Genomic DNA, 24517 nt, shown 5'->3' with positions numbered 1-24517 from the left:
ACTGGATATGCTAAGCAATGCTGAGGAAATTAATCGAAGCCTTCCTGCAAATGACATAGCTTTTGAGAAGGCCAGCTAGTGATTCTCTGCAAAATATTATCTAACATAGGTTTACAATCAGTTGCAGCTAGCTTGCCTGAAACAAGAGGGACCCCAAGACAGGCAAAGAACCTTGCTCAAATCCAGTGATTATTTGCTATTGAATCTGCAGTTAAACCTCCTGAATATAACTCAGTCTTCATGGGATTAAGTTTCAGTCCTGACAGCTGGTACAACTTCTCATATATCTGCAAAACCACACAAAGATCCTCAACGTTCCCACCCTAAAATATAACAAGGTCATCTCCAAAACTTAAATGGTGAGCTTGATCTCCCTACACAGAGGATGACAATGAATTTTCCCTGCAGCTGCAGCATCAGTCAACAAGCACAAGAATACTTGCATAGCCATGACAAAAAGATAAAGAAACAAGGGATCTCCTTGTCTACACCCTTTCTTTTCAGGGAAATAACCTTCCGAAGAACCATTAAGAGCAATAGAAACATGGGATTTGTCACACAAGCCGAATCCAACTTACAAAGTTGCAGCCTGCCAATGGCCTTTAAGACATTAAGAATAAAATCCCAATTCACAGAGTCGAAAGCCTTCATAATATCAGCTTTAACAAAGCATCTAATTGAAACTCCGCTTATATGATAGCGCTTCACAATTTCATGGGTTAAAGGAATTTTATCTGCAATGTTTCTCCCTTCAATGAAAGCACTCTGATTGGGATGAATAAATGAAGGCGAATCCTCCTCAGTCTCAGAGAAAGTATCTTGGTGATGCAATTATAGACCACATCACATAAAATTGGTCTAAATTCAGACATCCTTGAAGGATGGGAACTTTTGTCACTAATGCTATTGTTTTTGCATTAATAGCCCCAAGAAACCTGGACGAAGAGAAAAAATGAAGTATGACCATAGTAACATCAGCACCAACAGTTCCAGGCTCTTCTGAAGAAGCAAGAAGTGTTTAGTCAGGTGCTCTCTCTTCTCCTGTTTAATAGACCAAATTGGGTCTTTAACATCAGCAGTTGTAACAGGGATCAGTCCTGCAAAGATGACCCAGCATCATACTGGATAGAAAGAATTTCAAGATGGATCTCAACTCTTCCTCTAAACCAGCATTATACTGGGGATCAGTCCTACAAAGATGACCCTTATAGAAAGAAATTACTTCCTCTTTAATATCATCATACTTTTTCCAAGTCTCTCACAAGGACAATTATATAGCACTCTTACAGTTTCTTTGCAATTTCTTGCTCTAACAACTCGAAAAAAGTAGTTAGAGTACTGCTCTAACAACCCTTATGGATTTTTGCTTTAAAAAACCTTCTTCAGCAGCTTTAAGATCAGCTAGTACTGCAGCCAGTTTCCTTTCCTCTCTCTACAAGTCATCTGTGGCAACATTAAGCAATTGGCATTGCGCATGCCTCAGTCAGATTTCTGTAACATTCTTTCACTTCATTCTTGTCAACTAAAATCTACGGTAGAAAAATGTCTATGGTATTTATAAATGGGACTGATGGCAAATTATTCCTGATTGATCGCTTGGTGTTGCAGATTTTTCTGCACTCAAGAATTTGTGTCTCCCACCATTTCAGCATGCAAAGCTTCTTTCTCCAGTTGGAGTATAATTGAAATCACGAAAGACCAGTTAATTAAAGTTTCTGCTCGGACATGCATGTGTAACCACAAGATCTTGAGGTAGTTTATTCATGCAATTTGCTTGAAGTGGCCAGATGACTTCAAAGTTATCATAGAGCTTCTAAGCGTGTTGTGGTAATACTTGATTATTAGGAAGAAGGGCACGGAAAGCGGCCTAAGAAAGGAGTTAGAGTAACAACATAATAGGGAAAAGTGTTGAGAAAAATCTTAAACATATTATATTTGTGCCAATTTAGTCTTAAACATTTTGACAAAGTGTCAATTCAATTCTTTCGGATAATGTTGGCCAGATATTGCTGACGTGGACGTCGGCCGGCCTACATGATACCGTCGTCGTTGACGTGGACAATTTATAATAATATTTTAATATTTTTTTTTATTTTTTCTCTTTCTTCCTCCTTTTGCTAGTGGCTGGCGATGGCCGGGCGGGCTGGCTGGCCTCGACTAGGCGAGGGTCGCCGTGGACCACCACAGGCGAGGCTCGACCAGGCGAGGGTCGGCCTTTGCTAAGCCAAATCTGGCTAGGCCGACCCTCGCCCAAGCCAAGGCGACCTCACTAGGCATCGCCCACGCCAAGGTCAAAAAATGATGTAGGAGTTGCGTTAAGAGTAATGACAAAGTCGAAAAATAATTTTTATGTTGTAAATAACAATATGCTCATATTCGGAAAAAAAAAATCCAAAATGGGAAAATAACTAAATCGAAGGAAATTGTCCCAACAAGGAAAATCATAGTGAGAACGGAGGGGATTAAATCATATGCGATATGGAAATATCCATATCCTTTTAAATACATTATGTACAACATACACTAGATAAAAATTGAATTTTTAACAGGGGGATTTGAAAGGACAAAGGAATTTTAGGAGTTAAAAATCTCGAACATCCTCCGGTGTTCGTCACCTAAAGAAGCAAAAATCTTTCACCGGAAAGAGAAGGAAAAAGAAAACCCCTAGAATCCCCCGTTCGTAAAGCCATGGCGGGTACCGAGGATTACGTCAGCCTGTTGCCCGATGACGCAATCGAGCACATCTTCTCCTTCTTGCCCACGAGGGACGCCGTCCGGACGTGCGTCCTGTCGAGGCGGTGGCGGTCCGCCTGGACCACCGCCGTCCCGGACCTCGGGTTCTCCGTCTCCTCGCACGGCGGCGGCGACGGCGGCTCGTTCGTGGACAGGGTCCTGGCGCTGTACGGGAGGAGCAAGGTGAGGAAGTTCCATCTCGACATCATGGCAAAGCACTTCTGCCGCTCCAAGATCGATTCATGGGTTCGGTTCGCGATTGATCATGGGGTGGAAGAGCTTCGTGTCGACTTGAATACTTGGTGGCCGTATTACCCATTGTCTCCATCGCTTTATAATTGCTCCTCGTTGACTCGGCTGTTCTTGAGAGGCTGTCGTTTCACGTCCTGCGAGAGCGTTAGTTGGAGTTCGCTCAAGTCCTTGTCCGTTGGAAGTGTGAGTGATGATGTGCTCCGGAAGATTTTGATGGGCAGCCCTGTTCTTGAATGCTTGGCTTTGAAAGGCTGCCGGGGTTTAAAGAGAATTCATTCGAGTAGTTTGAGAGAGTTGGTGATCGATGATGCTGTCGCGAAATCCCCTTTGCACATTTCGACTCCGCGGTTACTGTCACTGCGTGTGAGGGGGCATTGTTGTTTTGGGGCAATAGGAATTGTTGAAGCACCATCCTTAGTTGAAGCAGAATTAGATTTCGACGGTCCGATCAAATACGATTTCAACGGTCCAACCAAATCGGATTTCCGCCTGCTGAAGGAAATCCTTTGCAAGCTGCAGAATGCTACTCGAATTCTTTTCGGTTCTTGGTGCTTTCGGGTGAGAATAGTCATCTCGCTTCCTAATGGACTTTATCTTTTCCATGTAGCTTTTCACTTAGGATAGTGGACATTAATCTGCCAATGCTTGTGGACGTTTAGTGGTTATATTGTTGAATTTTCTATGAGGAAAAAAGTACTGGATTGTGATGTACTTGAGAGAAGTTTGATCTATGTTTTATCATTTTAAGCTATACTTTGTTGACATAACAAATACAAGGATGTGACCCCAAACTTTTTTCTTGGTGATCTGACTTTACCTTTTGACATGGTTAGGTTATGCGGCCTCTGAAGGTAGAAGACGTGCAGGTTTCGCTGCCGAATTGCAAGTCTCTGACCCTACACATGCTCATTTGCGAATTCAGCTTTCCTGCCATAGCAAATATGCTAGCAACTACACCAAATTTGGAGAAGCTGATTATAATTTTTAAGCCATATGATCTGTTCTGGGTATATTCCCTAAACTCTAATTCACAAGTTAAGAATTCAATTCTGATTAACTGGGACGTACCATTCAAAGTCTCTCCCTTCTTTCGTTTCCTTGAGTCCATCAATTAGTGAAACTAGTATAATGCTCTGGAAGTTTCAAGACTGTCACCGCCTATGTTTCAAATGCTCCGAAAGTTTCACAACAGTCTCTTGGATTCTTGTTTCTTCTCTGTCTCTCTCTCTCTGTGAATGCCACTGTAACGGTGACAATTAGAAGATTGCGCTTGCATTAATGAACTTGGGTGCCTGAATTTTGGTCTCCCTCATTCATGATTTCCTCTGATCTGATTACTAAATACATTTGACAAGGGATGATTATTCTTTCGGGTTATTAAGATATTAGAGTGTGGAAACTAAATCGTGTTTTTTATTTGGAAAGTTCACTATGTCTTTTATCCGTGTGCAGAATTCGTCTAACTTATACTCCTGCAATGTTGATCATGAGAGCTATTGGCATATGAAGAAGAAGTTCAAGCGCTGGGCTCGGCATCTAAAGAATGTTGAGATTTTTGGATTTTATGATTGCTTAAGATTCAAATACGAGGAAGTGCTCATGCTGGTAAAGTTTCTTCTCGGACATGCCTCTTTGCTGGAAAATATAGTCATCAAAGTTATAAATGGATCACGACACCTTGAGGTAGTCGGTTCACACAGGTTGTATGAACTGGCCCGATTGCATCAACTGGCCCGTCGACTTCAATGTTATCGCAGTGCCTCTAAGCATGCTGCGGTTATACTAAATTATCTGGAAGAAGAGCATGGAAAGCAGCAGATGAAAGGAGTTAGAATAACAACAAAATGTATGCGCATTGGCCATAAGGATGCCTGATTGGACTAGGAATACTGTAAGCTACAACATCAACTAGTCTGTTGCTGGTATTGTCTCATGGAAGTTTTTCAGCGATTTAAAGCAAGTTATGATATAGTATTTTGCTTCGGAATTGTTTTACAAGGTTGAGCAATGTGTTGCCGTAGCTTGTCCTTCCGTAGCCCTTGATCCAGGAGGGAAGTCCCTATTCAAATAAGTTATGCTGTTCTAAGAAATCCATCTTCATTCAATGATGGTGACAACCCGAACTTGGCCTTTGTCATGTCATTACCATGTGTATCCTATTGACCAAAGACAGAAAACACAACTCAAATAATGGAATTTATATCCCTAAAACTCCCATAGCTTTCGGACCTTTTTCCAGAAGAGGGCATTTGTTATCTTGTTTACTTTATGAGAGCATTTCTTGTTATGTACACATCCGGGTGGCTTTTTTTTTTATTTTTTTTAAAATTTTTGACATTTCAAAATTCAGGGGAAAACCTGAAAACTTTGCCTTTTTAATAGCGTAATGAGTAGAATGTTAAAATTATAGCACAGGGATCAAAGTAGCTATGTAAAATTTGAGTCTATCAAATAAGAAAGATAAAAGATGAGAGTGCTCGAAACATTATAAACTTAACGAAATCTTGATTTCAATGATTGGGTACACTGATTCACTTTTAAGCTTCAATACTATGTATTTTTTAGTCACACATCTTTTGACTCAAAAAAATATTGCATTTTACAGGTTGAAGAGAGATTGAAGTCGCCAGCTATTGGGATGGTTTGGTAAAAGGAGTAGATGGCTCATTCTATCATCTTCCTTGTTCAAAGGCTAATAAAGTTAGCCGCAATACATGATATAGGCAATTGTTGGATGAGAAATACTGGATCCAGGTATTATTAGAAATGACTTGTATTAAAATTGTTGGGTTAATATCTAGTACTAATGCAATCGATGGTGAGGTATATATATGCAGTGTAGACATTATGCTTGATGTTATGTTCAACCAAGTAATTAACCATTTTGTTGATAATATTATGAAGAGTTTTGTAAATAGATCACCGGATATTATAACAACATTCATATGGGATGATCAACAATTAAAGTCGTGCACTTAGTTGAGTGTATGACTAGGCTCAAGCATGTCGCGATTGTTAGTTTTGGTGTCATTTATCTTATTTTGAAAACTGTAATTGCTATACTAACATTTCTACTAGAAAATGCACTCGTGTTGGATAAAATGGCGATCCTCGCCAATGGACCAAAATCTGTTGAAAAGTGGATCCCTGCAAACTGTTTGAGCAGCCCAAGTTTTTCTAAACCTCCATAGAGCTTCTCAAAATGCTGAAGTTGTTTTTGACTTCCAGGGAAATCCTTCCAAAATCATGTTTAGATATTAACTTTTTGTTCAATCTCATGATGTGTTGTTGTTCATCATGTGTATGTTCTAATAGTGTTCCAGCAGTTTGTCAGACATATACTATGTGGATGTTTGAATTGTGTTTCTTCCTGTTGGTTTTCATTTCATGATAGTTTAGTTTACTCTTCGAGATAGATGTATTAAAGGCAATGACTATCATGCATGCCTTTTCTGATCCCTGATGGCTCTTTTCACCAATACAAGATAACAGAGATTATAGATAATTCTTAGCAGAAAAGCTCCAGTGGATACTGAAACATAATCACCTATAGTTATCTTGTTAGATTCCACTCAAATTACATTTGAAGAAACTGTGACATTACACTAGATCTCACGAATATTTCTGTGACATTTTTTTAGATATTGTATCTCATTGAATCAAACTTGATGTGAGTGGCACAACCTCGCTTTAAAAGCTCCAGTAAAAATCAGATCATCTAGCTTCAAATTCCCCCATTTACAACCAAATGGAACTGCAAGAAACAATAGTAGCAGCAGTTTTCTTGTCTTTGTACAATTTACATCTTACATCACTTTTTATGGCAAGTAAAACCTGCACTCTAGAAACACTTTGCACAGAATGAATTTTGTTGTTCCTGGCTCGCCAAACTTGACTTGCTTTTGAAGTGCATAGAAGCCTATTCCAGCTCAACATTCCAAGTATCAATTGTTCTATGTATGTCGCATAGATGAAGAATCTTCTGCCAAATAACCCTGGCAAAGGGGCATTCCATGAAGCCATTCCATCCTTAGTAGGCTACCTGTTATGATCACAAGCCGATAGATAAAGGAGTGATTGGGTATATTCAAACGAAACCGAAGCAAGTGACTCCATTTTACTGGGTCTCTTTGAACACTCAGCTCATTCCATGCACTATTAACAAAGAATGCCCCATCTCTAGCTGAAATTGCAACAACTTGATCAGTAGCATTATTAGGAAATAGGACACCACAGATAGCAGATTGGACAATCGCTAATTCCTCAGATCTAGACTTTGGCCAAGCGCAGTCCGTGTTTCTGATGACAGGAGACACTTCAGCATGGGAAGGCAGAGCTGCAGCATGAACGAGTCTTCTCCCAAACACCTCCACTAAAGAACCTGCTGGATGCCAACAGTCATGCCAAAGAAATGTATTTTCACCATTGCGCAATAATGTGTTTGGTCAAAGGCCGGACCAAATGCCTGAGTTTCAAAATTGCTCTCCAAGCATACGAGGCAAAGGTCGATATGGGGATAGTCCAAAGGATCCTCCCTCTCAACTTGTAAGCATCAACCCAGGCTATCAACCGAAGCCTGCCTTTATCATGATCAGCCACATATATCTCAAAATGCAAGCCATATTGGAGTGCACGAGCCTCTTTAAATCCAAGTCACTTTCTTTCATAGGAAAACAAACTATCTCCCAGCTAATTCTGGCCCCTCGAGCATGAGTAGCTAACCATGGAAAATACATTTCTGCACAACTTATTGATCACTTTTCTTAGCAAAACAAAAACATTACACCAAGAATTGGGATGAATGAAGGAAGGCAAAATCCTCCTCAGTATCTTGGTGATGCAATTATAGACCACATCACAAAATTGGTCTAAACTCAGACATCCTTGAAGGATGGAAACTTTTGGCACTAATGTCATTGTTTTTGCACTAATAGCGCCAAGAAACCCGGAAGAAGAGAAAAAATGAAGCATAACCCTAGTAACATCAGCACCAACAAATTCCAGGCTCTTTTGAAGAAGCAAGAAGTGTATTAATCAGGTGCAGGACTCTTGTCCTTTTTAAGCTTCCTCGTATATCTGCAAAACCACACGAAGATCCTCAACCTTCCCACCCTGAAATACAACAAGGTCATCTGCAAAACTTAAATGGTGAGCTTGATCTCCTTACACAAAGGATGACAATGAATATTCCCTGCAGCTGCACATCAGTCAACAAGCATGAGAGTGCTTGTGCATAGCCATGACAAAAAGATAAAGAAACAAGGGATCTCCTTGTCTACGCCCTTTCTTTTCAGGAAAATAACCTTCCAAAGAACCATTAAGAGCAATAGAAACATGGGATTTGTCACACAAGCCAAATCCAACTTACAAAGTTGCAGCCTGCCAATGGCCTTTAAGAAATTAAGAATAAAATCCCAATTCACAGAGTCGAAAGCCTTCATAATATCAGCTTTAACAAAGCATCTAATTGAAACTCCGCTTATATGATAGCACTTCACAATTTCATGGGTTAAAGGAATTTTATCTGCAATGTTTCTCCCTTCGATGAAAGCACTCTGATTGGGATGAACAAATGAAGGAGAAATCGTCCTCAGTCTCGGGGAAAGTATCTTGGTGATGCAATTATAGACCAAATCACATAAAATTGGTCTAAATTCAGACATCCTTGAAGGATGGGAACTTTTGTCACTAATGTCATTGTTTTTGCATTAATAGTCCCAAGAAACCAGGAAGAAGAGAAAAATGAAGCATGACCCTAGTAACATCAGCACCAACATATTCCAGGCTCTTTTGAAGAAGCAAGAAGTGTTTGATCAGGTCCAGGACTCTTGTCCTGTTTGATAGACCAAATTGCGTCTTTAACATCAGCAGCTGTAACAGGGGATATAGGAGTAGCAATATCCTCCTGCATAGAGATTATTTCAAGATGGATCTCAACTCTTTCTCTGAACCAGCATTATAATGAGGATCAGTCCTACAAAGATGACCCTTATAGAAAGAAATTGCTTCCTCTTTAATATCATCATACTTTTTCAAGTCTCACCAAGACAATTATATAGCACTCTTACAGCGTTCTTTGCAATTTCTTGCTCTAACAACTCAAAATAAGTAGCCAGAGTAAGTATAACCCAATTTAATCCGGGATATCCTGGATTTTTGCTTTAAGAAACCTTCTTCAGCAGCTTTAAGATCAGCTAGTACTGCAGCAAGTGTCCTTTCCTTCTCTCTTTGAGTCATCTGTGGCAACATTAAGCAATTGACATTGTGCATGCCTCGGTCAGATTTCTGTAACATTCTTTCACTTCATTCTTGTCAACTAAAATCTACGGTAGAAAAATGTCTATGGTATTTTTTTTTTGACATCCGTCTATGGTATTTATACATGTGACCGATGGAAAATTATTCCTGACCGATTGCTTAGTGTTGCAGATTTTTTTGCACTCAAGAATTTGTGTCTCCCCCCATTTTAGTATGCAAAGCATCTTTCTCCAATAGGAGTATAATTGCAACCATGAAAGATCACTTCATTAAAGTTTTTGCTCGGACATTCATATGTTCCAGGAAATACAGTCATCAAAGTTAAGAATCATAAATCACAACAAGATCTTGTGGTAGTCTATTCATGCAAATTGCTTGAAGTGGCCAGATGACTTCAAAGTTACCATAAAGCTTCTAAGCATGCTGAGGTAATACTGGATTATCAGGAAGAAGGGCACGGAAAGCGGCAGAAGAAAGGAGTTAGAGTAACATAATGTATGCACATCGGCCATAAGGATGCTCGACTGGAATAGGAATACTATCAGCCACAACATCAACTAGCTTGATTTGTTGTTGGTAATGTCCCATGTAGGATTTTCAATGTTTTAAAGCGAGTTCTGGGATTGTATTTTGTTTCAAAATTGTTTTTATATCCACCTCCCTAAAGCATTTTCATGGCGGTAAATAAACGTTCTCTAGATTAATTGCTATAATAAATATAAAAAAAGTAATCCATGTATAGACTAAAATTGTAAATGGATTTAATTTTCCGGCTGATGAACTTACATTGCATTAGAAGACCATATCCATCTATATAGTGAAAATATGGCTTTTATATTGCAAGATATATATAGTGTAAAATTATTTATTTATTGACAAATTCATGTAAAATGTGAATGAAACTCATAGACCTAATATATGTGCATCTTTGAATTTTTTTAATCAATTAGATCAGATGGAATTTATTGAAATTCAACTTCATATCTATTTACTGTTGGATAGGTTTGTACATAATATTTAGGAGGCTATACTTTTAATATTTATTAATTAAGTTGAGACCAGAATTTTTAGCTTTTATTTTTTGTCATTAATAGAGTATACTTCACTGTATTTTTACATTTTCCAATATTACTTAGGATTTTCATTCCCCTTTTGAGTTTGTATTTATGGTACTTTTCCAAAAAATAGTTCTGTAGTAATGATGTGCATGACAGCAATTCTTCTTTTATTGGGCCTAAAAGAGCTTTTCTTTTTTACTTAAGGCCTGATTTTTTACTCTTAGGCCACAAGATTACCTCTTACATTCCTTCATAGTACAACATGGTGGGTAAATTACATCTAAAACCAGCATATCCTTTAATTGATTAAAAAGATTATGAGGATTACATTAATCTCTTGCTCGATTGCCTAATCCATTGCATTTTCGCTTTTTTTGGCCCACGAGGGATGTCGTCGAAAACTCGCATTCTATCGAAAACGTGAAGCTGGACCTCGTCTATCTTGGTCTTAGGTTCTCCGTCTAAGTAAAGGTGTTATCTGACCAAAAAAAAAAATATGGGTATCAAAATAGGTAGGATTAATACCACGAAAAACCCTAAACTAGTACACCTGTAACAAATTTACCTTCCGTTAGTTTCCGTTAAATTTTGCCATCAAATTGCTGAGTTGAATTACATGCAATTGACGGGTATATCAATTTAGGGTTTATCATTAAATCAAATTTAATGAAAACTAACGGAGAGTAAATTTGTAACAATGTACCGGTTTGGAGTTTTTTGTGATAAAAAAATTATTTTGGGTAAATAAGTCACATGTGCATCAATTCAAAGTTTTTTATGATCAAAAAATTAATTTGAAGTAAATTTGTTACCAATTTTAAATTTTTTGTGATATTAATCAAAATAGGTAAAAGATTCATTTTTTAATTCATATTTAGTCATTTGGATTAATATATTGGTGAGTTAAAACTTTGAAAATGAGTTGACATACTCATCATTCACTCTCCCACTTGCCACCGCCACCGCCACCGCCGCTTTCCGGCGCTCTGTCCTCCACTTCTCCACCACTTAAACAGAGCCAGAGCCAAAGCCTGAGCCTGCGTAACTCCGTCGCGCCTCGCCGAGAACCGCCACAACCGCGACGTTTCTCCGCCCCTTCCCTCTCTCTCTGTCTCCACCGCCGTCGCACCACCTCTCTATCGCCGGAGATCCCCACGAGCTAAAGACATGCGGAAGATTTCGGCCCACTCTCTCTGCGACTTAATTTGAACATACCCACTTCGCTCTCGCTCCTCCGAACCGCGTTCTCTCGGACTCTTACCCAATTTCGCCTCTTACCATTTAGCTGGGACCACGTTCGACGCCAACCATGGCCCTGTGACGATCCGGGAAGGCCTGTTTTGGATTCTACCTTTGGAAATGCATTGGGGGGTCAGGTGTTTGATGAAATGCCTCTGTGAGCGTGCACTTCAGGGAGATCATGAAATATATACAGATATTTACACTGCGTCTTTCATCTTTTAATCTTTCTTCCTCTTAGTACTTGGATCAAGTGGGGATTTTAAAATTCGGGAATGCTAAAGAATATGCGTTTACCACGAATAGAATATGGGAGAACTTCTTCGTGATTAAGGAAGGTTTGATTGTGGGTGAAGGATTGGGATTTGCAAGATTCTTTTTTCGTTGTTGACTATGTCAATGTGGGAAATTTCCATCTAATTGAGTTTTATGTATAAGTCAACCGATTCTGGAATCTTGTTCTTCCCCAGATTGAACAAACAAGTTGCTCTGCAGCTTTCACGTACCAAGAAGAGGTTGGGCCTGCCGTTTGGTCTTCTTGGTCGTATTATAGGAATCATCAAAGAGTTTCAGATGCTCAAGAGCTTCTCGAGATGTCAGTTTAGAGGTCTTCATGCAAAGGTGAGCCTCATATGGAGTAGTTGTTTGTTTATACCAAAGGGAACGGTAGATTGCCTTGGTCAACTGCAATTGGTGACTATTCATCGAATTTATTCAGCAGTTGATTCCTTTCCATCATCAGTGTGCTTTTCTGTGTTTCATCTGGACACAGAAAGTCCTCTGTGAAACTTGACTGATCATGAATTATTAGCTATCCAGGAGTCACATTCTTTTTCTATGTACAGTCAACAAAATGCTTGCTGAAGAACAAAAACTGTTACTAACATTTGTAAACCCCATGTTGGTGCTGTGATCTTGAATTTGATGATCAAATTGTGCTTGTTGTAGTGGTTGTTGATGCATCCTATGTTGCTTACTGTTGATCTGATGATGAGCATGAGCTCTGTTGTTGTTTGGGGACATTCAGCTTCTCACCGTCAATCTCTTTGTACTGTCCCCAGGGACTCACTCCCCTTGTGGATGAGGGAATTGACTGTCCTGACCCCATCTTTTATGTGTATTTTGCTTGCCCCCGTTGGAATCTCATCCTTGCTCAACTAGGTTTTTTTTTTAATACCTTTTTTATACATGAATAGCTAAAAAGGACCCTTCTTTTATTTTAGAAATGGTAGTAGCATCCCTTATATCTGTAGATAATCTTGTTCTTCCTTTGTTGGTATTTGGTACATTTTCTTATTTTCCCTCTTAATCTTAGATGATGGGCTTTAGATCAAACTTCTAGCACCACGCAAAATAACAGGATATGTGTTCTAGTATCGTCAAATTTTTTTGTTATTTGTTATTTGCTAAATGTTTAATTTTTTTTTAATTGTTTACTTTTGTTCTCAGTATGTTATTTACCGTATGTAAGGGCACAAATTGCTAAGAGTTGGAGTCTAGTTGGGTCTAGGTTGGGTCGGGTATGGGTCGCCAAGCTTGTATTACATAAAAATGGGTCAATTTTGGTCAAATTCATTTTCAACCCACCCAAACCTGATGTGATCTACCCATTTGACAGGTTTACTTACTAGCTAGTTTTGTTCTTAGAGTTAAATTTGGAGCCCTAGCTGTGTCAACATTTCCGGTGATGCTCCGACCAAGTCCGAGTTGTCCAATAGTGATAATTTGGTCACTTACATCCCTACAAACAGGTAGTATTTTACTAATCACGACTTAGGCTTCTCGTGAGATATTGATTTTTGGAAGTTCTCGGAAACTGCTATACAGTTCTTGCAACCAGCAGTGTTCTGTGCCAAATTTCGTTAGTTGCTGGCCAGATGATGGGTTGGAGAGCTTTGGATCTTCTGGTACTTCGAAAGAGCCCTGTAAACTCACCTGAAACGGAATTTGGTAGAGAGAGAAATGATGCACCAAAATTTGCCATGCAAGATGAGCTTGCTGCTCTGTTCACTGTAGCGAGTTTAATGTGGCCTTTTTGTCGACCCATAGTGGACATTTTGACCCTAAAAATAGCGTTGCCTAGTAAAGTCTTAATGGAGATTAGTTTGCATGCAAATTTGACCTTCTTTAACGCTTCTTTGATAGGATTTTGAAGCTTTTCGGGCTGTATAGCTTTTAATTTGACTTTCGATTAGTGGTGAGTGATGCTTATCTTTATGATTTGTAAACTCATTTCTTGAAAATGATAGGAATAACATGTGTTATAAGTTATGTAAGAGGCATTGAATGGTTTGATAATTATTGAAACGAAAAAAGTGGTGTTTATAGCATATTTGTTGCGTAAAGCTGGATCAAGGCATTTATTTCCCTTTTGGTTATTTGAAATGGTATAGTTAACTTTTTCTTGAAATAGTTTGGAGTTGATGAAATGGTTTGAAATGCTATATAAAATGTATTCTGCTCAAAAAAGATTTATAAAGCGGTAGTTTGCTCATAACATTCATCTCAATTCTTTCTCAAGTTCTATAGCTGTTGACAAACAGGGCGAGAACCATATCAGCGAGGGACTTTGGGAGTTGGATTTTGGATATCAATATATATATTTGAAATGATATTTGTTGGGTTGAGTTTATTAATCATTTGAGATGTATATATTCTTTTTGGTGGACTTTAAACTCTAATCTTGAGTCATAACCTAACAAAGCAATCTCTCCAATTAGGGTGGTCCATGCTTTACCGAATAGGGCAAAGAAGAAACCCTAGAATCTATTCATAAGCCATGGCAGGTACTTCGACCCAAACCAAGGGCCAAAAAGATAATGAGGATTACATCAGTCTCTTGCCCGATTGCCTAATCCATCATATCTTCTCCTTTTTGCCCATGAAGGACGTCATCAAAACTTGTGTTTTGTCGAAAAGGTGGCAGCCTGTTTGGACCACTGTCTCAGATCTTAGGTTCTCTGTCTCTTCTTACCATGATTCAATTGTGGACAGGGTTTTGACACTCTATGTGGGGCATAAGGCGAAAAAGTTCCACCTTGACGTCAGTTCAGACCAGCAATTCATCAAACCCACTGACATAGATTCTTGGGTTCACTTTGCAATTGATCATCAAGTAGAAGACCTTCTTCTAAATATGAATATCTGATGGTATATGTTGTGGGAGGATTACCCATCGTGGAAGGAGTACCCATTGTCTCCATTGCTTTATAATTGCTCTTCCTTGACTAATCTATGTTTGAGAGGCTGTCGTTTCTCATCCAGCGAAAGTAGTAGTTGGAGTTCGCTTAAGTCCTTGTCCATTGAAAATGTGAGTGATGATGTGCTTCGGAAGATTTTGATGGGCAGCCCTGTTCTTGAATACTTGAATTTGACAAGATGCCACGGTGTAAAAGGAATTCATTCGAGAAGTTTAAGAGAGTTGGTAATTGATACAAATGTCATGGAATCCCCTCTGCACATTTCGACTCCTTTTTTGTTGTCATTGCGTGTGAGAGGGGCTCATTTTGATAGGACAATAAGAATTATTGAAGCACCTTCCTTAGTTGAAGCCGAATTAGATTTTGATGTTTCAGCGAAATCAGATTGCTGCCTGCTAAAGGAAATGCTCAAGCTGCAGAATGCTACTCGAATTCTTTTTGGTGCTTGGTGCCTTCGGGTGAGTATAATCATCTTGCTTCCTAATGGACATTATCTTTTCAATGTAGTTTTTCACTTAGGATATTGTGCATCATTCTACCAAAGCTTATGAATGTTTGGGGGTTATATTGATGGAATTTTCTATGAGAAAAGAAGTACTGGTTTGTTATGTATTTCAGAGAAGTTTAATCTATATTCTATGATTCCAAGTTATATTTTGCTAACATAACAAATACAAAGATGTGACCTTTGCAAACTTTCTTTTGGTGATCTGACTTTACCTTTTGACATGGTTAGGTTATGTGGCCTCGGAAGATAGAAGATGTACAGGTTTCGCTGCCGAATTGCAAGTCTCTAACGCTACAGATGCCCATTCCTGAATTCAGCTTTCCTGCTATAGCAAATGTGCTAGCAATTACACCAAATTTGAAGAAGCTGGTCATGATTTTTAAGCCATCTGATAGCAGCACCTTCTCAGTATATTCCTTAAACTCTTATTCACAGGTTTAGATATTTCAAAGGATTAACTGGCTCCCTTCCTTTGTCTTCTTGAGTCCATGAATCAGTGAAACTAGTACAATCCTCTGGAAGTTTCTCGACCGTCGCAGCCTATGTATCAAATGCTCCCTCTATAATACTCTGGAAGTTTATGACAGTGTCACAAATTCTTGTCTTTCTTTTTCTTTCTCTTTTTTTTGTGAAGGTCACTGTGATGGTGAGAATGAGAAGATTGCACTTGCATTGATGAACTTGAGTGCCGAAATTTTGGTTTCCCTTGTTTATGATTTCCTCTGATCTGATTACTGTGGGCTAGAGATCTAATTTGACAAGAAATGATCATTCTTTCGGGAGATTAAAACATGAAGGCATGGAAATTAATTCGTGTTTTATTTGGAACATTCACTTTGTCTTTAATCCGTGTGCAGCTTGACATAGACTCCCCCAATGTTAATCATGAGAGCTATTGGCATATAAAGAAGAAGTTCAAGCGTTGGGCTTGGCATCTCAAGAATGTTGAGATTTTTGGATTTTATGCTTGTTTAAGGTTCAGATATGAGGAAGTGCTCATGATGGTAAAGTTTTTGCTCGGACATGCATCTGTGCTGGAAAATATGGTCATCAGAGTTAAAAATCGTAAATCACAAAAAGATCTCGAGGTAGTTGATTCAGGCAAATTGCTCGAAGTGGCCCGATGGCTTCAAAGTTATCACAGAGCTTCTAAGCATGCTGCGGTTATACTCAATTATCTAGAAGAAGTGCACACCAAGTGGAAAAAGAAAGGAGCTAGAGTAACAACAAAATGTTTGCATATTGACCATAAGGATGCCTGATTGGAATAGGTATACTGTAAGCCACAACATCAACTAGCTTGATCTGTTGCTGGTATTGTCTCATGTAAGTTTTTAGTGTTTTAAAGCAAGTTTTGGGATAATATTTGTTTTCGAAATTGTTTTACAAGGTTGAGCAGTGTGTAGCCGTGTCGGTTCCTTCTCTAGCCCTCCATCCTGTAAGAAAGTCCCTATTCACATAAGTAATGTATTGGATCCAGTTATTGATAGACATGGCTTGTAATTAAAATTTTTTTGTAGAATTCCAGTACCGGTGCAATCGATGGTAAGGTATATATGCTTGTGTTTGTTAAGGACCATAGAGGTGTAGACATTATGCTTGATGTCATATTCAACCAAGTAATTAACTATTTTGTTGATAATAAAATGAATACTTTGGGAATCAAATTACCAAATATTATAACAATATTCATATGGTATAATTCCACAATTAAAGTCCAGCACTTAGTTGAGGGTATGTTTAGGCTCAAGCATGTTGCCATTGTTAGTTTTAGTGTTGTTTCTCTTAGTTCGAAACCTGTAGTTGCCGTGTTAAGATTTCTACATGAAAATGCATTCGTGTTGGATAAGATGGCGATCGTTGCCATTGGACCAAAATATGTGAAATGGTGGATTCTTTGAAAACTGCCTGAAGCTGCTCGAGTTGTTCTAAACCTCCGTAGAGCTTCTCAAGATGCTGAAGTTGTTTTTGACTATCCTTTCCACAAAAATCCTTTCTAAATCATGTGTAGATCTTAATTTTTTGTTTGATCTCATGATGTGGTGTTGTTTGTAATCTCTATGTTCTGATAGTGTTCCAGAATTTTGAGGAACAGAATCCACAATCTCTGAGACTCTTTCCGTGCTTTGGCCTTGTGCTAATAGGCCTAGTGCTGTGAAGCCTCTGGAGTTCATAATGTTGAGGTTTGCTCCTTTATTAATCAGGAAGTCAACAGTCTGAAGAGGAGTAACAACAGATGTTACCAATTGGTGTAAGGTTTGAACAAGACAAGCCCATGTTATATATATTTCAAGATTAACTTTGCTCCTAGCGTTTTGCAGTTCTCTAGCGTTTGTGACTATTATTTGATGCCTCCAAAAGGGGAACTCATCCCTTGTTGAATCTCTTCTGTTATCTCTGGTTTTATGTTGCTTCTACTCTAGATAAAATTAGTAAGAATTTAGCGTGAAGTATAAAGTTTTAGTTAATTATCTAGACCAATGAATTCTTTTCCAAATATCATACCATGTGTAATTTGTAAATGGATATCTTTTAGCTTCCGAATATTTCTAGGACATTCATGTTTCCTAAAACCGCCTTTTGTTGTTGATAAGCTCACTAAATTTAAATAGCGCAGAGGCTCGGTTGTATGAACATACCTCAGTTTGTCTATATGCAGCAGCCAAATGCAAAATTGTGTTACCATCTTCGTCCCTCGAGTTGATGAACCGATCATCACCCAAGATATCTCTCAAAAACTTCAAAGCTTCCGGTTTGTTGTGCTTCACGCATAAATGGAGGATCGTCTGGCCATGTTCAACGATATTACGGGCTGCATCAGGTCTCGCTCGAACCAACTGTTCCAACACATCTACATGCCCTTTCATGGCTGCGACGTGAAGAGGGTTTCTTTTGTATTTGTCACAGACGAAACATATCTCAGGGCTGACTCTTAACAAGCTCGCCACTACGTTAAGGTACCCTTTTGCTGCCGCGAGATGAAGAGGGGCCGAACTCTGAGATTCTTGGTACCCTTTTGCTGCCGCGAGATGAAGAGGGGCCGAACTCTCAGATTCTTGCTCTCTTGCCAGCTCGGCCTTCTGAGCTAGGACCTCTTCCACGAAATACAAGTGTCCAAGCATGGCTGCAATGTGTAGAGGAGTCTCGGAGTGATTCCCAGTCATGATTCTGTCGAGCAGCAGCTTATTTATCTATTGCGAGCAACTCAAGCAAAAGAAGGCACATTTCCTTTCACGGCAGCTTGGTAGAGCTCGGACTCCATGTTTGGCTCTCTAAAAAGGGAGTTCCGAATATTCGCTCCTCCATTTGGGGACTTGAATATATATACTCACAACCAAGTCAACCTTCACGGAGGGCTGGACGAAGATCGAAAAAAGATTGATAGATTATTTCTTAACTGCAAGTATGTGGGTCGAGTGTCGCAAATGTCGGAGGATGTTAGAAAAGGTGATGATTCTTGGAGCTTCATCGTGGGTATGTGGGGATGCAGCTGGCGGCCATTTTCTGGCGATTCTCGTCTCCGTGTGGTCCTTATTGCTCCATGTGCGACTGTGTAGTGTATAAAGCAACGTAGAGAGAGAACAGAGAAGAGTACTTTATTGAGTGTTCTTTTCAATTGAGCATCCACTTGATTCTTAAAGATATCCCAGTTTTCTACCCTTGTCCAACATAAAATATCTCCGAAACTAATCATCGCAGTGCAACTTGCTTTGGCTTATCGGAAGAGGCGGCTAGAAAGGGAAAAAGCTGGAGAGAAGGAAAAATATGGAAGAAGGACGAGCGAGAGAGAGAGAAATCTGGAAAATGGAAAAGAGAGAGAGGCAGTTCTTCTCAACATGTCCCCTTGAAGCCTTGAACATCCTGTGATCGCCGCTTCTCTCGCAATGCTTCATTGCGACGATGTTCTTCCCTCAAACCACGACCAGACACTCTACACACAATCTTAGACATGATTGGCTAAGATCAAAGACCATAATCTATCTACACCAGTCCTTTCCTTTTCTTAAGAATATGGACATATATGCACGCGTGAACTTGACTTCCATAGACCAAATGCAAACAGTGTCACCACTAAATGGTCCCCAGGCGCAGCGCCAATTCCCTAAACATATCATGTCGACTTCGAAAGCTCCTGTTATAGTCTTATTTGAGCCTGCATATTACCCTATTCTTCAGCTAAGATCATTCAACTTTAAGGATTGTGTTAGGAAGATGCTTGAAATGAGCAATAGCGTTGTACATGCAGTTACGATTAGTCTCACCGCCAAAATAGTCGCAAATGACTTTGAGCTAGCAAATAATTTAAAGCAAGCAGCAGTGTTGCTACGCATTTGATTGCCCATTTTTGTTCAAACACCAATGTGCTTTTATGCAAAGATTAATTTACTTTGAAGGTACGATCAGCAAAAACAAACTGATTAAGTAACTTCCCAGAAAGAAAGAGAAAGAAAACCAAGTCACGCGACAAAATTAAGTATGTTACCTACTCAGGTCACTTGCTCCACTGCATTCAGAAAACATGAAAATGAATTCTTGAGAAAGTTTCGATTCTCCTTCGCATGACTGATGTAAAAAATTGTTGGCAGTGATCTTTTTATTTGGACATTAAATCTTTAACATTGTTTTTGGTGAAAGCGATAATATTTGTTTGAAAGTCCTTGCCCTAAATTACCCTCATGAGCACAAAACATCTGCTTCGGTCTTAAAGCTTGTTTCTAACTTAGAAAGGGTGATTTTTGGGTCCCATATGAGAATTGGGACCTCTATCCCGTGTGCAAAATTGACCGGCTATAGCTAGTTATTTGTAGTTTACTTTGGTTGTACACAATTTATGAATTCAAAAGATAATTTATCAACTGTAAGATAATTTTTGCTTTTGCAAATATCTACGAACATTAAGGTAATCTAACGATGTTGAAACTAATTTTACGAAACAATATAAAACTAACAAACAACATCTGGCATTTATGATACAAGAAGGCTGTTACTACGATTAGGCTTTGTTAACAATTTACTAAGAATAAGTATAATTAAGATCATCAAGGATTAGCACTCACTCAGTTTACTAATTACAAGGGAAATTACTATTTGAAAGGCACATCATATCTTACAGGGTAACTTTCTATTTTGATATAGTAGAATACTATCTTGAGAGATGTTACTACTTAGAAGGTAAATTAAACATTTTGTAACAGGAGAATACTTACCCTTAGTAATTTCCTTATAACATAGTAAATTACCTCAAACCATCCGTGTGATATATCATTTGTAGTTGACCTAAATCTATGGTGAATCATAAAATTTTATCAAAAATAGAAATATTCCCGTAGACTTCGTAAGTTGGGGATGTTTCAATAGTAGTTATCTAGTAATATTATAATTTTCTTTAATCAGTCATGATTGGCAGTTCATTATTGTTAGTATATTTCCAGTATTAATAGTAAATTCCCTTTATATTTCATAACTCGACAATGGAATTACTAAGTAATTGTCCTACCATGGTGTAAATTTCCTCGACATGTCATAACTTGTAATTCCTGTCCTTAATAATTATGTCTCCAACAATTGTAATTTGCTTGAAATCATCGTGATCTCGATTGTACCTGTAGTTAGTACATTCCTTTTTTGCGTAGTAATTTAATTAAACAGTTCAAAACAAGAATTCCTTTGTGGTAGATTACCGTCTTAAAAGATGTTACTACTTTGATGGCAAGTTATTTATTTTGTAACATGAGAATGCTTACGCCTAGTAATTTCCTTATAACATTACCTCAAGCCATGGCGTGAGATATAATACTTGGTAATTGATCTAAAGCTATGGTAAATTGGTTAAACTCCTCATAATCCGGTTGCACTTTGTTTTTCATAAAATTGTATAAAAATAGTGACATTCATATACACCACTTAAATTAGGGATGTTGTCGCTAGTTATCCAGTAATATTATAATTTTCTTCAATTAGTCAAAATTGGTAGTTCATTTTTTCAGTATTTTTCATAATTAACGGTAACTTCCTTTTATACTTTGTAACTCGCCAGGTCATAACTTGTAGTTCCTGTCCCGTGTCATTATACATACGGAGATTATAATTTGCCTGAAATCGTTAGGATCTCAATTGCACGTCTAATTAGTAATTTTTCTTTTTGTGTGGTAATTGAGTGATACAATTTGAAACAAGAAATTCATATCACTTAGCAATTAACTAATGGGATAATAAGGTACTTGAAATTGTCATAAGAGACACAACTTATAATCAATAATTGACTGTAATAATCGTTAATCATTCGTAAGTCCGTGTAAATGGTAGTTAGTATTCTACCTTTATAGATAGTAAATTACCTCAAGTTATCCAAAACTCGAAGGTCTTAATGATTGTAACTTTTATTGAGAAATCTAAGCAACCTAAAGTTTACTTTCTATTTCCCTATTCTTAGCAAATCTACATAAAATAGTCCTTGTGTTCTTTTTTTTTTTTTTTGCTATAAATATGTGAATATCATTAATTAGATGAATTACAAAAGCTTAGGAGAAACCCCTAGCAATTCAAAGAGACTAATTATGCGAGAAGATGGAAAAAGGAAGCCTCCATACAATAGCCAATAAAACATTTGCCCGGGAAAGCACACAATGTTGGTAGAGTGATGCCCTACCTCTCACAACCTTTCATATCCTAGCCAACAGAAGATGAGCCTCAATCGACTTGTTTTGAAACCGTTTGCAATTGCGTTCCATCCATATGCAGGAGATAGTCGCTAAGAAAGACAGCTTGAGGAGTCTCGCCTCAAATTTTTTGCCCCCAGTAACCCTAATCATCCATACCCTTGTGTTCTTTCCAAACTTGTAATCATTGGATCCTATCAATAAGTAATAATCCTTTTGAGTCGTATTCTAACCACCGCAAATCAAATCTATTCAAACAAACCAACCATCCATTATACATCTAAACTCCATTTTTTACATAGATTCAACACGCATAAAACATTTATTGTTTTCGCTAGCACATACACACATACATACATACTCGAATGCATCGTAGCTAAGTCGTCTAATCGGCACACTGAACAGCACATACTGTATAACATCTCCTCTCGCATGGCCTTAGGGCTCAGGACACTTCTTTTGGGACAAACACATTTGTAGCGATATACAACCACTAAGCTATAAGATCCTCCGGCTTCCGTTTTGTTGAGGCTTTGCGGACGAATTTCAGGACTTTGTGTCCACACTTCATGATTAAGCGAACAACATGGCACAGGAAAAGAAGAGCCATCAATGCAACCCATGCCAGCACCGCATATCCAACTGTATTACTTGTACTATTCAGTTCGCTTTCTGGTGTGAAGACAAATATGGAGATGGCATAAGTGGCTGCCATGAATGTTATTGCAACCCACATAGTCAGCATTGCAATCCACGTAGTGATCCGACGCTGCTTTAGAGGAAGACCACTTATGAGAAGCATAATGACGCTAAGCGATGCGACGAAGCTTATCGTGTTACATGTTATGAACTTCTTGTACGCATCTGAGTACTTAAATGCCATTATAGAGTCGCCCGCAGTATGTGCTGCGATCTTTTCATCACCTGAAACATCGTCTTGCCAAAGGCCACCAGGCGGGGTAATGCTGAGTTGGAATGCCATGGTAGCTAGTAATGTCGCTACCACCATTAGCGTCTCATGCATACTATCTTGCCACTTTCTCTTTCTTTCCCTTTTGTCCTCTTCTCCTACAGGTGGATGGAAGGCGGTGATTGTACTATTTGCGTAGACTGTTGGTCCGAATGGGTCGTGATTCTCTAAAGTTTGAGGAACATAGTCCTTAATCTTTGAGTCTCTTCCCACGCTTTCGCCTTGTGCTAATAGGCCAAGTGCTGTTAAACCTCTGGAGTTCGTAATGTGCGGGTTTATTCCTTTATTAATCAAGAAGGCTATAGTCTGTAGAGGAGCAACAACAGAATTTACCAATTATGCTCAAGTTTGAACTAGACAAGCCTATGCTATATATTTTTTAGGATTAACTTTGGTACCAGTGTTTTCTATCCTGTAGTGTTTGTGACTATTATGTGATGCTCTCAAAAGGGAAACTCATCCCCTTTGGAATCTCTTTTGCCATCTCTGGTTTTATTTTCCCTCTAATCTACATAAAATTAGTATGAAAATAGCGTGTACCATAAAGTTGGCGTTAATTATCTGGACCAATGACTTCTTTTCTAAGTATCATTACATGCAATGATTTTTAAATGGATATCTTTTAGCTTACGAATATTTTTATAACATTCATGCCTTTTTGGTTGATAAGCTCACTGAATCTAACTAGCACAGCGGCTTGGTTGTATGAACATACCTTAGTTTGTCTATCTGCAGCAGCCAAATGCAAAATTGTGTTGCCATCTTCGTCCCTCAAGTTGATGAACTGCTCATCACCCAAGATATCTATCAAAAACTTCAAAGCTTCAAGTCTGTTGTGCTTCACACATAAATGCAGGATTGTCTGGCCATGTTCAATGACACTATGGGCTGCATCAGGTCTCGCTCGAACCAAGAGTTCCAACACATCCACATGCCCCTTCAGGGCCGCGACATGAAGAGGGTTTCTTTCGTATTTATCATGGACGAAACATATTTCAGGGCCGACTCTTAACAAGCTTGCCACTATGTTAAGGTACCCTTTTGCTGCTGCGAGATGAAGAGGCGTCGAACTCTGAGAATCTTGCTCTCTTGCCAGCTCGGGCTTCCGAGCTAGGACCTCTTCCACGAATTCCAAGTGTCCGAGCATGGCTGCAATGTGCAAAGGAGTCTCGGTGTGATTCCCGGTCATGATTCTGTCGAGAAGCAGCTTATCTTTTGCGAGCAACTCAAGCAAAGGAGGCACATTTCCTTTCACGGCGGCTTGGTAGAGCTCGGACTCCATGTTTGGCTCTCTAAAAGGAGAGTTTCGGGATACGCACCCCTCCATTTGGGGACTTGAATATATATACTCACAACCAAGTCAACCTTCACGGTAGGCTCGACGAAGGCCGAAAATTGACTGGTAGATAGTTCCTATCTGCAAGTATGTGGCTCGGTTCACACGCGTGTCCTAGTATGTCACTCACGTAAGGTGATGACTCTTGGAGTTTTACTGGGGGTACGTTGGGACACACCTGGCGGCCATTTTCTGTAGAGTCTCGTCTCCATTTGGTCCCTATATGGGTTAAGTGTCCACATGTAACATGTGTTAAAGAATCGAGTGGATGCTCTATTGAAATGAACACTCAATAGAACACTCT

The 24517-nt window shown here is 38.9% G+C and overlaps 4 protein-coding genes across 8 annotated transcripts; 2 read left to right on the top strand and 2 right to left on the bottom strand.

Moving 5' to 3' along the window:
- The first annotated feature begins 2649 nt into the window (after nt 1–2649).
- On the top strand, nt 2650–6396 carry LOC115693349 (F-box/LRR-repeat protein 25-like). Of its 5 annotated transcripts, none has more exons than XR_008814312.1 (4): nt 2650–3543; nt 3819–3992; nt 4438–5064; nt 5598–6396. XR_008814312.1 is itself a non-coding variant. In XM_030620326.2 (4 exons), the coding sequence occupies exons 1-3, from the start codon at nt 2689–2691 to the stop codon at nt 4858–4860; spliced, it is 1452 nt and encodes a 483-aa protein (XP_030476186.2). In that variant the 5' UTR covers nt 2650–2688; the 3' UTR covers nt 4861–4876; nt 5591–6396. The 5 variants fall into 5 exon arrangements, 3 of the variants coding, with proteins under 3 accessions (XP_030476186.2, XP_030476185.2, XP_030476189.2); XR_008814311.1 differs by having other exon boundaries at nt 4438–5095; nt 5591–6396; XM_030620326.2 differs by having other exon boundaries at nt 4438–4876; nt 5591–6396.
- An 8164-nt stretch (nt 6397–14560) lies between these two features.
- Nucleotides 14561–16880, top strand: LOC115693350 (F-box/LRR-repeat protein At5g02910-like). Its single transcript, XM_030620330.2, has 3 exons — nt 14561–15198; nt 15477–15656; nt 16106–16880. Exons 1-3 carry the CDS (start codon nt 14695–14697, stop codon nt 16508–16510), a joined length of 1089 nt encoding a protein of 362 aa, XP_030476190.2. The 5' UTR covers nt 14561–14694; the 3' UTR covers nt 16511–16880.
- Nucleotides 16881–17372: 492 nt separating this feature from the next.
- Nucleotides 17373–18510, bottom strand: LOC115693347 (ankyrin repeat-containing protein ITN1-like). The gene is given in 2 exon segments (XM_056302650.1): nt 17373–18439; nt 18442–18510. Coding segments are annotated over 2 exon segments (693 nt in total). The 3' UTR covers nt 17373–17815.
- A 3621-nt stretch (nt 18511–22131) lies between these two features.
- Nucleotides 22132–24216, bottom strand: LOC115664942 (ankyrin repeat-containing protein BDA1-like). Its single transcript, XM_030586820.2, has 2 exons — nt 23593–24216; nt 22132–23183 (listed from the first exon to the last, which is right to left on the bottom strand). Exons 1-2 carry the CDS (start codon nt 24202–24204, stop codon nt 22401–22403), a joined length of 1395 nt encoding a protein of 464 aa, XP_030442680.2. The 5' UTR covers nt 24205–24216; the 3' UTR covers nt 22132–22400.
- Between the last annotated feature and the right edge of the window lie 301 nt (nt 24217–24517).

This window comes from Syzygium oleosum, unplaced genomic scaffold, assembly GCF_021117445.2.
Source record: "Syzygium oleosum isolate NSW1041296 unplaced genomic scaffold, Sole_v2.1 Sole_v2.24, whole genome shotgun sequence".
NCBI lineage: Eukaryota > Viridiplantae > Streptophyta > Magnoliopsida > Myrtales > Myrtaceae > Syzygium > Syzygium oleosum.
Note: the sequence above shows the minus strand (reverse complement) of the source record. Positions and strands in the feature narration are given on the sequence as shown.

What these genes read in the sequence shown, in the direction of transcription:
- LOC115693349 (XM_030620326.2), top strand. Translation starts at nt 2,689, where the DNA reads ATGGCGGGTACCGAGGATTACGTCAGCCTGTTGCCCGATGACGCAATC. An exon ending in TCGGTTCTTGGTGCTTTCGG is followed by an intron (nt 3,544 to 3,818) that starts GTGAGAATAGTC and finishes TGACATGGTTAG; the next exon opens with GTTATGCGGCCTCTGAAGGT. An exon ending in AGCCATATGATCTGTTCTGG is followed by an intron (nt 3,993 to 4,437) that starts GTATATTCCCTA and finishes ATCCGTGTGCAG; the next exon opens with AATTCGTCTAACTTATACTC.
- LOC115693350 (XM_030620330.2), top strand. Translation starts at nt 14,695, where the DNA reads ATGTTGTGGGAGGATTACCCATCGTGGAAGGAGTACCCATTGTCTCCA. An exon ending in TTGGTGCTTGGTGCCTTCGG is followed by an intron (nt 15,199 to 15,476) that starts GTGAGTATAATC and finishes TGACATGGTTAG; the next exon opens with GTTATGTGGCCTCGGAAGAT. An exon ending in CTGATAGCAGCACCTTCTCA is followed by an intron (nt 15,657 to 16,105) that starts GTATATTCCTTA and finishes ATCCGTGTGCAG; the next exon opens with CTTGACATAGACTCCCCCAA.
- LOC115664942 (XM_030586820.2), bottom strand. Translation starts at nt 24,204, where the DNA reads ATGGAGGGGTGCGTATCCCGAAACTCTCCTTTTAGAGAGCCAAACATG. An exon ending in CTGCAGATAGACAAACTAAG is followed by an intron (nt 23,184 to 23,592) that starts GTATGTTCATAC and finishes GCTCCTCTACAG; the next exon opens with ACTATAGCCTTCTTGATTAA.